The 13,641-nt window shown below is 40.0% G+C and overlaps 1 protein-coding gene across 1 annotated transcript in view; it reads left to right on the forward strand.

Annotated features, from left to right (window-relative positions):
• Positions 1-13,641, forward strand: part of LOC311229652 (dual specificity calcium/calmodulin-dependent 3',5'-cyclic nucleotide phosphodiesterase 1B-like) — a 133,815-nt gene that overhangs the window by 18,059 nt on the left and 102,115 nt on the right. The window contains exons 3-4 of the mRNA XM_084315729.1: positions 10,131-10,313; positions 10,806-10,872. Coding sequence (XP_084171855.1) covers positions 10,131-10,313; positions 10,806-10,872 — 250 coding nt within the window. The remainder of the gene's footprint in view (positions 1-10,130; positions 10,314-10,805; positions 10,873-13,641) is intronic.

The raw sequence follows: 13,641 nt of genomic DNA on the forward strand, positions 1-13,641 counted from the left end.
GCTACAACTAAAGAAGTTTGCTCAGTATTTGTTTGGCACTTAGTTAGAGTGAAAGAAAAGCATGGATGTGCCAATATGTTTTTTGTTGTTGTTGTTGTTGTTGTTGTTGTTTATTTTGTATTGCAGGCCAAAGAGGGAGAATATATATATATTTTAGTTTTGTACCACAATAAGCTAAGTTCGAGTGGGGGTGTTAAATATATTATTATTATGTGCGCCCTTGCTCATTTGTGTTCTACAGAGGGCGATGTAGTAAATCCAGCATGTGACGTCACTGTTATTGTTATTAAACACAACGTTACATACAAAACTGTCTGATTGGACAAGAGATAACAATTATTTGCATCTTTATTGTAACAAATGTATGAACAGTCAGCAATAGATGTCAAATGATTTACAGTAATATCAAGTAACAAGTTGTCAGTCAAGTCAAGAGTTCAGAATTGTATTAAAACACACACACACAAATTACAAGATACAAGGTTACACGTTAACTGGCTTATTTACCACTTTGCCCTCCATTATTTGCTATGACTAGGGGCAACACTTTTGCCAAGCCAGCGATGAGATTGTTACATACATCCACTGTTAGTTTATTGCGCCAGTAAAACCTTATGGCCGCTACTAAAGCATCTTTCGTGAAAGGTTTCGCCTCTCTGCGAATATAATCTTTCATTAGGTGCCACACAATTTCAATGGGGTTCAAATCGGGCGACTCAGCCGGGGTTTTGACCCAATTGATTCCCTCTGCTGCAATGCAAACTCTGGCAGCGCTGTGTTTGGGGTCGTTATCCTGGAAGAAACGATGGCTCTTCCCAAAAGTAGCTTGTATGTACGGACCAGCGGCTGCTTTGATGATCGATTCTTCAAAAAAGACACGTCCATTATTCCATCGAAAATAACAAGCGGGCCTGGACCGAGCTTGGAAATCGCGCCCCAAACATGCACTTTTAACGGATGCTTAGGGGCCGGTTTACCTTGACGAAAGCCTTTTTTAAAGCTTTGTCTTGCAAAGTGTTCGAGTGCGACAGTGCTCTCATCTGTAAATATGACGTCATGCCATGTTTCACATGTATCGATCCACTGGTGCGCCTGTAGATGAATGAATGAAAACTTTATTTAACAGATTGCAGAATGGGTACAATACATGTAGTACGGCTCATATGAATGAATGAATGAATGAAAACTTTATTAACAGATTGCAGAATGGGTACAGTACAGTAGGGGGGGGTTGGTAGGAGTGGGGGGGGGGGGGTAGATAGATAGAACATAGATAGTGGGGGGGGGGGGGGTAGATAGATAGAACATAGATAGATAGATAGATAGATAGATAGATAGATAGATAGATAGATAGATAGATAGATAGATAGATAGATAGATAGATAGATAGATAGATAGATAGATAGATAGATAGATAGATAGATAGATAGATAGATAGATAGATAGATAGATAGATAGATAGATAGATAGATAGATAGATAGATAGATAGATAGATAGATAGATAGATAGATAGATAGATAGATAGATAGATAGATAGATAGATAGATAGATAGATAGATAGATAGATAGATAGATAGATAGATAGATAGATAGATAGATAGATAGATAGATAGATAGATAGATAGATAGATAGATAGATAGATAGATAGATAGATAGATAGATAGATAGATAGATAGATAGATAGATAGATAGATAGATAGATAGATAGATAGATAGATAGATAGATAGATAGATAGATAGATAGATAGATAGATAGATAGATAGATAGATAGATAGATAGATAGATAGATAGATAGATAGATAGATAGATAGATAGATAGATAGATAGATAGATAGATAGATAGATAGATAGATAGATAGATAGATAGATAGATAGATAGATAGATAGATAGATAGATAGATAGATAGATAGATAGATAGATAGATAGATAGATAGATAGATAGATAGATAGATAGATAGATAGATAGATAGATAGATAGATAGATAGATAGATAGATAGATAGATAGATAGATAGATAGATAGATAGATAGATAGATAGATAGATAGATAGATAGATAGATAGATAGATAGATAGATAGATAGATAGATAGATAGATAGATAGATAGATAGATAGATAGATAGATAGATAGATAGATAGATAGATAGATAGATAGATAGATAGATAGATAGATAGATAGATAGATAGATAGATAGATAGATAGATAGATAGATAGATAGATAGATAGATAGATAGATAGATAGATAGATAGATAGATAGATAGATAGATAGATAGATAGATAGATAGATAGATAGATAGATAGATAGATAGATAGATAGATAGATAGATAGATAGATAGATAGATAGATAGATAGAAGAAAAACAAACCTGTGCGAGTCTTAATTCTTTATTTTTGTCACGGATCATTGGCCAGAACTTAGTTTGACCATATTTCCAGCCGAGGCCCCTACGTGCTGTACGGATAGCAGTCAGGCTGAGATGAATACCCAAATCGTCTTCGATGCACTTCTGGATTTGCCGTGCAACCATGCAATTGCGGGCCTTCGTCAGGTTGTCAATGGCGACCAGGACATTGCTATGGAAATGGAAGAGAAAGAAAGTGGAAATTAATTAACTGAGAGGGGGGTTAAAATATATATATTGTAAGAGTATATTTATGAGACAGTATATTTATTTTGTACAAGAATGTGAAACTTCCTATCACCAGATTTACAAATACAGTACTGTTTGTGATACAAAAAGAGTCTAAAAAAGAGAGTATATGATAACGTTAGCACACTGGCTCATTGATTTAACTCTACTGTAGCAAGCCAAGTTACTATGGGGGACCCTGATGTAAACAAGACGAAAGTCTTTCTCTGGTCTGCATCCCCTTAACAATTGTGTATATTGAGCTGTACTGTATTGTACCCATTCTGCAATCTGTTAATAAAGTTTTCATTCATTCGTTCATTCACTTACCGATATGTGTGCAGCTTAGTTCAAGTGTCGAACGAAGTTGGACGTTGCGCATCTTCATCTGTGATCCTCGAACCGCAGGTTTTGCATACTGCGATTCGTTTTTTGTTTATCACCGCATAGTTTTTATAACGAAACGCAACAATCTGGGTAGCATTTTACATTTCGCCGTGAACTCAGCTGTAACATTATTACTGACTGTGGATCGCTCGTGCTATCGCGCAACGTGATTGGTTGTTTCAAAACAAAGTGGGTCTGGGAAATGAAGTGTGGATTCGCGCAAAATGAATTAATATATATACATTTAATAACGTTAATTTTTAATCGTTGGGCATGGGGGGAGGTATCAAGTCTTTTCAAGTCAAGTGAAGTTGCGTAGCAACAACAGACAATAAGTTGACTCAGAATAACTCTTGTACAAATGCCGATATGCCCTACTTTGTTTACTTGTTTATTGCACAATGTCGCTCTATTGGTTGGATTCTTATTATATATTATTACTATTGTATTATGCACACATCGTTGCGGGCAATTTCATTTTATAAATAATAAAAAAAAAATATAAATATTTGACAGGCTGGGAATCAAACCCCGGGCGTCGGCTTGAAAGGAATGGGGATAAACCACTAAACCACGGTACTAGACAAAATATATCATTATAAATAGAGCCCACCTGGCACCTCCACTGCTAATTCGACAGGTCTTAACGGTTTAATTATTTTATTCAGCAACATTGCGTACACAAGCATTACACTAACGCTTTCTTTTGATGAAATGAATGGAAAAGAGAGCCGTACGTCGGCCATCTAATGAAGTTAGATTTGACACGTTTTAATATATACACTTTGACTGCTGAATTGACACGTTTAACTTATTCATTCTTTAATTCAGCAACATTCATTCATGCAGTCTGTAGACATACTGTAGGACGTTGTAGCATCCTATGAATGAAGTCACCAGCTGTAATGGAATTGAATGGAACTCGAGCTTAGTCCAGCGCGGAGCTCCTCCAATGAATGAACAAAAGCCGGCGCGTCGGGCAGTTGTCACCAGCTGTATGAGAGCGCCCCCGCTGGTCATTGTTAACATTAACCATGCCAAGCGACGTCATAACGTTTCGACGTCGCTGTGACGACGTTTCACAGAAACAAAACTTGACTCATCTGTTCAGGATCCAGAGATAGAAATCGAGGACTATTCAATCATCAGGAGGGATAGGAACCAGTATGGAGGTGGTGTCTGTGTGTATATACACAAAGATACCAAATTCAGCAACCGTACTGACCTTAACCATGACGAGATTGAAACTGTATGGATTGAAATCTTATTTGAAAGGGCAAAATCAGTACTAATAGGCACAATCTATAGACCACCAGAACAGACTGGTTTTTATGATACTCTGGATGTGTGCTTAGCTGGAGCTGAGGATGCGGAAAAAATTCTTATTGGGGATTGGAACACGGATATGCAACAAAAAAATGCACCCGTCTTCAAATCCTTCAATAGGTTTTGTGATCTGCACGGCCTCAGCCAACTAATCACCCAACCCACAAGGATATGTGAATCAACTCAGACTACCATTGACCTCATACTGACCTCTGACAAGTCCAAGATCTCCAGTAAAGGGGTTATAGCATGCGGGTTAAGTGATCATTACATGATATTCTGTACCCGCAAAAAGCTAAAACTAAAGGCTGGCTGTCACAAAACAGTCACATCTAGAGACCTCAAAACCTACTCTAGCGAGGCCTTTAACCTTGAACTGGAGAGTCTGGACTGGTCAGATGAACTCAATGGTACACTGGTTGAAGAAACTTGGCTTGGCTTCAAAACCAAATTTTCATCAATACTAAACAAAATGGCCCCCCTAAGAACCACCAGGGTAAAAAATCGCGCTGAGCCATGGATGCACACTGAAATACTGACCGCTATGAAAGCCAGAGACAAAAAATGCTCTGAGTTTCGTAAAAGTCAGTCAAAGCTTACCAAAAGCACGAGCAGTGAACTCCAAGACCACGTGACTGAACTCAAACTAGAAAGAAACAGACTAAGAAATGACGTAAACTCCATGATCAAAACTGCAAAAAAAAATTTCATCAATGACAAAACCGAGGAAAACAAAAATAAACCACGTGAACTTTGGAAATTACTCAACAATCAACTAGGCTGCAGTAAAAAACTCAAAACCAGGTTCTCAAACATAAACATAAAGACGGACAACACGCTCATCACAGACAAGCTGGATGTAGCCAATTACTTAAACACTTTCTTCACAAACATAGCCACAACACTGGTAAACAAACTACCCTCCCACTCAGGGCAGTATGGGGTAGAACACATAGTAGCATACTACATGAACCTAGGCGTCCACAAAGACGACTTCAAACTGGAAATAGTAACTACAGATGAGGTACTCAAAAAACTGAGCGCCCTCCAACCAAACAAGGCCACTGGCCATGACAACATCCCCTCCAAATTCCTCAGAGACTCAGCAGCAGCCATCACCCCAGTCATCACACACATAATAAACCTCTCCATAAAACAGGGACACGTCCCCAAGGACTTCAAAATTGCGAGAGTAACACCCCTGCACAAAAAGGGCAGCAAATTAGACCCGGGTAACTACCGCCCTGTTTCTATCCTTACATCCATCTCGAAAGTCATGGAAAAAATAGTATACGAACAGATCGAAAAATACCTCGCGGAAAAAAATCTAATCTACGAATTCCAATCTGGCTTCAGAACATCCCACTCCACTGACACATGCCTTCTCTACTTGAACGACCACATCAAACAAGAGGTGGACGCGGGCAAATACTGCGGCATGGTCATGCTGGACCTACAAAAGGCCTTCGACACTGTCAATCACACCATTCTGATTGACAAGCTAAAAGCAATTGGTTTTGATAGTTTATCAGTGAGCTGGATACAATCCTACCTGGAGGGGAGGGAACAGATGGTGGAAGTAAACGGTACCCTATCCCCCCCCCCTCACAGTGAGCTGTGGTGTTCCACAAGGAAGCATACTAGGACCGCTACTATTCCTAATTTATGCAAATGACATGTCGTCAGCTTGTGACTGCAACTTGTTCCTGTTTGTGGACGACTCAGCCCTGCTGGTCTCTGACAAGAACAAGTTACAGGTTGAAAAAGCCCTCAGCTCGGAACTAGGCAAAATCTGCATATGGCTCGCCGACAACAAACTATCATTACACATGGGCAAAACAGAGTCCATTCTCTTCGGTTCAAATAACAAACTCAGCAAGACTGACGACTTCTCGGTTACAGTGGGTGACAATATTGTCACAAGGAAAGATGAAATTACCTACCTGGGTTCCATCCTAGAGGCTAATCTTTCCTGTGACAAAATGGCATCCAATGTAATAAAAAAAGTCAACCAACGAACGCGATTCTTGTACCGGATCTCCTCTCTGGTAAACAAGAATACCCTGAAGACTCTAGCAGGAGCACTCATTCAAGGGTACTACGACTATGCTTGCACCTCATGGTACCAAAGCACCTCAAAGGCACTAAAAAACAAATTACAAACATCTCAAAACAAGCTAGTCAGACTACTACTTGACCTGACTCCTAGAACCCACCTCACCCCTGCCCACTTTGACAACCTAGGATGGCTTAGAGTAGACGACAGAGTACAGCAACTTGCAATGGGCCTGGTCTACAAGATACACTACGCGACCAAGGTACCCATGTACATGTCAAAATACTTCCCAAAGGTCAGTGAATACCACGATCACAACACCAGAGGGAGCTCCACAAATCATGTAAAACCCAGATTCGGCTCAAACAAGGGACTAAACACGTTTCGCAATTATGCCACATCAATGTGGAACGCCCTGCCTAAAGCTGTAAAGGAATGTGAATCACTACCCACCTTCAAAAACACTCTCAAAAAACACCTACGTGAGACTGCAATTCGAAACTGGCCCCTACAAATGTCCTAACCTAGTTGTACAGTAAATGACCAAGTAAGGCTTTGTCAACATTCCAATGTACAGTGTAAAATGTGTGTGTGTCCCCTACCCAACCCCCCCCCCCCCCCCCCCCCCCCCCCCACCTCCAATGTACAGCCCTCACCCAACCCCACCCCACCAACCTCCTCCAATGTACAGTTTCTACGCCAAATGTATATACACTCCTTTTCTGGACACTTTTGTATCACAAACAGTACTGTATTTGCAAATCTGATATGTCATAAATGTATAGATGTAGCAGTACTGTCTATCTGTATGTCATGTATGTCATATATGTTATGATGAATTGAAAATGGGGGACCCTGGTGGAAACAAGACGAAAGTCTTTCTCTGGTCTGCATCCCCTTAACAATTGTATGTATTGAGATGTACTGTACTGTACCCATTCTGCAATCTGTTAATAAACTTTTCAATCAATCAATCAATAACAGCAGGCAAACAGCTGTTCCTGGACTTTTCCCAGCTGTATCTGTAAGTGGGTGCTGCAGTGAGTTGTTTGTTTAAAGTTTAACCTTTTAAAGTGCATTTGATGGTTGTTGTATAGTGTTATTGTTCGTTGAGCAACCTGATGGCCTGGGGATAAAAGCTTCTTCTGAGTCTTTCTGTGCTTGCCATGAGACTCCGGTATCGCTTGCCTGACCGCAGCAGTTCAAAGAGGCAGTTGTTTGGGTGGCTGGAGTCTTTGATAATTCTCTTAGCCTTACCCATGCACCGCTTGTTGTAAATATACAGTACATTACTTTGTGTTATTATCATTATTAGTAGGCTATTACTTTGTTTTGTTTCATGTAACATGCATACTACTTGCTATAATTTATACCATGAATTTAGATCATAAAGATTTAGCTGGGGAAACAAATCTATTTCACAAATGAAGAAGTGGATATACTGAGTTCAGGCAGGTTCACCCTCCACTACATCCCTGATCAAGCAGTTTCATGCAACAGGAACAGGAGATATAGCTTATCCCTCCCTGCGGGCTGGTCTCGCTCAAAGCAGGCTTACTTCCTTATTTATATCACCATGGTGCAGTGATAGTCTATGTTTATGATTATACAGTATGTCTTTGTCCACTCAGACAGTACCTAGGCCTCCAGCCATGCACTCAAAGCAACCCAGTCAGTATTATACAGTACAGGATGAACCCAGTCAGTATTATACAGTACAGGATCAACCCAGTCAGTATTATACAGTACAGGATAAACCCAGTCAGTATTATACAGTATAATTTATAAAGTTAAAGTTATAATTATTTTGTCTCGTCTTAAAATTAAGAGAGATTTCGGCAAGATTTTATTTTGTAAACTACATTTTGTGTGGTCATTTGTAGTCAACGATATTGCATTCATTATTTAGTCATCTTAGTGTCACATGATCTACATTAACGTGACATCTCGTCTCGTTGTCGTCGTTGACGACCATATACAGTATAGTCATAATTTTCATTGACTAAAATAACACTGTTGGCTACATGGTTATTAAAACAAGACTTGGGCATATTGAAACAACAGGTCCTCATCAGGGTCACACAAAATGATATATATATTTATACAACGGCATGCAAATTTCTCGATTCTGATTGGCTGAAACAGTCATTTTACACGTCTTTATTGGCAACAATTCCACGCTGCTGGCCCAGGACCCGCCCACAACCGAACCACATCACATCACTCTGCCGGATCACAAGAAGGTGGACAATAATCTTTACAAATGGATATGTTGATAGCGACTAAACGACTAAATATCAAGCGATTCTGTCACAGCGAATGTCTTAGTCGTTTAAACAATGTTGGATGATGTAATTGATGGGTCTTGAATCATTCTGTAACAAAAGAAAAATCGCGGATTGATTGATTGATTAATTTTCAATTTTTTTTTCAATTTCTTTTTCCTTTCGACTGTCAGCGCTCGCTCTAGTCTCCACCCACCGCCACCCCCCCCCCCCCCCCCCCACACACACACACACACACACGCACACACACACACACACGCACACACACACACACACACACACTCTGCCTGCAACGCGGGGGATAGTCAGAGAGCTGGGTGCTGCGCTGTTCTAAGTGAGCATGGCCTATTGAGTTGATTGATTGATTGATTGCTAATTTTATTAATGTACGCTTGGTTTCCAACTGGTTAAGTTTAGGCCCTCTACAGTAGGTTTAAAAAAATAAATAAAAGAATAGGGCGAAGAAAACGTTTTTTTCCTATAGGGCAAAGAAAACTTTTTAATTTGTTTTACCTACTTTATATAGAAGCATCTAAGAAAGAAGTTCTATGGAAAGTAGGTCTGCATTCCCTTAACAATTGTGTGTATTGAGCCGTACTGTATTGTACCCATTCTGCATCTGGTAATAAAATGTTCAATCAATCATTCCAATAATACACAGTTGGATGTGTTAGTTGGTTGGATGCACTTCAAGCTGCTTCCACATGAGGCAACTTCTCTCAATCATTCCAATAATACACAGTTGGATGTGTTAGTTTGGTTGGATGCACTTCAAGCTGCTTCCACATGGAGGCAACTTGTCTTTTTTGTAGTTGTGGGAACTACTTTTTCTGGCGGATGGTTTTTTCAATAAATCTTCGATTAATGTGTGTTTATTGTATAGAAATAAGGTTGGATGAATCTGGCAGTTGTATAAAAGCTTTACACCACTTGCAGTCGTGATTTGTGAACAATAAACCATGCCTAGGGGGGTCTAACGACCCTCGGCTGCGCCTCGGGCCTAACGACCACCCCTAGGCATGGTTTATTGTTCACAAACTACTCCTGCGCGTGATGTAATGCTTAAATATATAAATATATTGATTCAGTAAATGCATTTCATATTTACTCTGAATACAGAGCTTCAGAGTTCCATGCTGCTTTTGACATTAATAAGAGAAGAATGTTCCCAAAAGTCCTTTTTAATCCATTATGGCATGTCTGTGTCTGTGTGTTTGTGTGTTTGTGCGTGTGTGTGTGTGTGTGTGTGTGTGTGTGTGTGTGTGTGTGTGTGTGTGTGTGTGTGTGTGTGTGTGTTTGTGCGTGCGTGCGTGCGTGCGTGCGTGCGTGCGTGCGTGCGTGCGTGCGTGTGTGCGTGCGTGTGTGTGTGTGTGTGTGTGTGTGTGTGTGTGTGTGTGTGTGTGTGTGTGTGTGTGTGTGTGTGTGTGTGTGTGCCTCTCAGACAGTCTCTGGACTGTGAGGATGACCTTCAGCAGCTCCACTCAGACGGCGTGCCCTCAGAAGTCACTGATTGGCTGGCTTCCACCTTCACCCAGCGAGCCGGTCGGCCCACCAGGCGGTCTGACGAGAAGCCCAAGTTCCGCAGCATCGTCCATGCAGTACAGGCTGGGATATTTGTTGAGAGGTGTGACAGCATATCGGCTCATTATAGTAAATTACTACACAACATTTGTTCTTTAAATGACGATAGATGGATGGGTGTTTTGGGCTAATTTGCTCAGAATTGTCCATTTATCAAAGTATTTATAGCACTGTATTAACAATTCAATTAGGTTCTTGATCCATTGGATGTTGGCACAGTGATTCCCCCAAACCCATACCACAATGCCACGATGAATAATTAGTAACTATAGAAATCTCTCATGTAATACTACAATTCCATACAGTGTTGTTACTACCACAACCACACAAACACAATAGACTGCCAGTAACGTAATACATTAGTAGTACTGTAAAATATTAGTCTCCTTTCCACTGTAAAACACCCTGGCCAGATAAGACAGACAGGGTTGGTTTAAGATGATTTATATTATGACACGGCGAGTCCTGGAGCACAGCTTGCACAGTGTCAACATTTGAACTTCCACTGAACTCAACATAAACTCCATTATTCCAGGATGTTCAAGAGGGCCTACACGGCAGCCTTGCCAGACCAACCTGTAGCTGTCGTTACCTGTCTCAAGGTGAGCAACTATCCACATCAATCTCAGTCTACACTCTGTGATTGTGCTATAAATAAAAACAAATGCCATGAAAAGGAGTTGTCAGTGCTTGGGAAACGTATAGAAATGTAGTTTGTCAAACTAAAACTACTTTGGAAAGAATTTGTTCCACTACATCCAAACTACATTGAGGTAAAATAATCACAATCTGAGTCTGGAATCTCATAGAGGTACAAGGAGCATCCACTGAACTGACAAGTGTGGGTTTATAGCAATAAAGGAATTGGCACCACTGACCGTTGTTAGCGGGTCAATGTTGGCCCGGGGTCTAACTCAGTCCTGACCACTAAAAAGAAAGGAGTATCACTCAATATAGTTAATACTACATCCTAACTAACATTATATGCATTCATAACCATATAATCCCATTGTAATTTGATTTTATGGCCCCCGAGACACATCATGTCCCTTATTTTTAAGATGAAAATGAGGTTGTTCAATCATAATATACTAAATGTGAAACCCATAGATAATAATGTTTTCTGACTATAATAGAACAATATTAGAATATAACTACTGAAAAAAAGTTGAGTATATTTATAATTATTTTATTTATTTATATTTAGTATTTTTATAGTATAGTTTTACCTTGCCGGGTCAAGAATGACCCTAACACCACAGTCGTACCTTTTTTTCTGCAGATACCTTCAGAATTTTCAAAATGGTGAAACATAGTTTTGCTGTGCTTATATGTGTTGTGGAGGATATCATAAAGCCTTGTTCTAATAAAATCAACTACATGGTAGTTATTACATATTATAACCTTGAAACGGGTCGCTGGAGACCCTAACACCACATAAGGGTTAAGGAGTTTGTCTCCTTAGTTAGAATAGTTGAAACTCTTTGGTTGTCTCTGGAAAACCTAAAAAATATCCAAGGCACACTGTTCTGTAGCAAAAATAAAATGCCTTTATTGTGACATAGTTAAGTAATAAAAAACTACTACTATGGAGACACACTTAAAAGCTCTTAATTGCTATTGATCTAACTCATCCCAAAGAGCACCTGATTCCTGTTGGTATAATTGAGGATCCGCACAGCGCTCCTATACAATATATTGTAAGTGTGGGTTTGTTTGATTTAGGGACTGGGGCAGGAAAAAGCTCACCCAGGCAGACCCAAGGTTGTGTTCTAAGGAGGGTACAGTTGCTGAGGTGGAATCTGGAAAATGCTTAATTTCTAGGGAAATATGTAGTTTGTAATTAACTACCTAAACAACATAACGCAAAGTAGTTAAAGGGGCACTTTAACAATCTATTTCGCACATAATCTGACACATATCCCAAGGCTCTAAACTGTTTTGCACACAGTTAATGAGTTATGGCCACCAGGGATGTCATCAGATAACACTGAATCCTTGTGTTGTATTAATTACAACTCAACGAAATGATGAAGGTGGAAGAAATGGAGATAATGATTGCAATAGGGTTTGCTATGTTTCAGGGATGTCCGATATTATCGGCCTACCGATATTATCGGCCGATATTGGCATTCAAATGTGATATCGGAAAATATCTGTATCGGTTTTCAAAAAAAAATATATTATTATTATTTTTTTTTTTTTTACATTTCTATAACCTTTATTTACCCAGGCAAGCAAGTAAGAACAAATTCTGATTTTATTTATTGTCAAAAGTATGCATAATGTTGTGTTAATTCCACAACAAGAGATATGTAATGTTAATTACCTGAAATTATTCAGTTTTTTGGGGGGGGAAACCCTGCATATATCGGTATCGGTTGATATCGGTTGATATCGGTATCGGAAATTAAGAGTTGGACAATATCGGTATATCGGTATCTGTAACTGAGGGGTACAATTCCCTGACTGTATTAAAGAGTATGATATATTAAACCACTACTAGTTATGTACTTTAATTACTGGCCATACAGTACATGAATATATATGGTGAACACCCACACAAGAATACGGCATTGACACATAAAGAACTATTTAGAGGGTATTTATTATTATTAAGCAACGTTAGGTTACAGATTGAGAATTATGCTCGCGCTTGTATGGCGAAGAACACACGTAAAGTAAGTCAAGAGCGTAAGTCAATGAGAATAGTATGAATACTAGGATGGGTCTAAACTGACGCCACCTGTGGTATAGCAATTACATAGGGCACACTAGTACCAGCTGGAGACACTGGGGGGTTCCCTCCAGGTGTAAGGCCGGCCGGGGTAGAGGAATGTTCGGGTACAAAGTCTGGGTCAACGAGGAATAACGAGGTTCCAGATACAGGAGCCAGTGCATGTACTCCCTTGATCAGTAGACAAAGCAACAGCTATAATCCAGTATGCTCGACAGCATGGAAGACAGCTAGCCAGCCTCTTCCTAGAGGCGGGCTCGAGTGATGATCCTCACGGGGGGTAGATCCCAAACGACAGTGGGGTCGACGGTTCTCTGCTCCAGCAGTCACGGTCCCAAAGCAATATAATCCAACCAGAAATGGTTCTGCAGTCGCCGGTGTAGGTTCTCCGGTGTACATATCCAACGGTTCTCGTCTAGGACTCCTCGGGTGGGGGCACGAGTTTAGGCCGCCCAGCCTGGATAAGTGCACTAGCTATATACACGACGAACCGGTGGTAATGCTGGTCACTGAAGAACTGTAGCCGCACGATACACTATAAATGATAGACTATTACTTCACATTATAATAAGTCGAACTCAACGTTACTGCGTTAAACTCTGACACTTTAGCAATCTATTCGCACGCGGTTCTC

Source organism: Notolepis coatsorum (assembly GCF_963971535.1).
Source record: "Notolepis coatsorum genome assembly, chromosome: 6".
NCBI classification, from domain to species: domain Eukaryota; kingdom Metazoa; phylum Chordata; class Actinopteri; order Aulopiformes; family Paralepididae; genus Notolepis; species Notolepis coatsorum.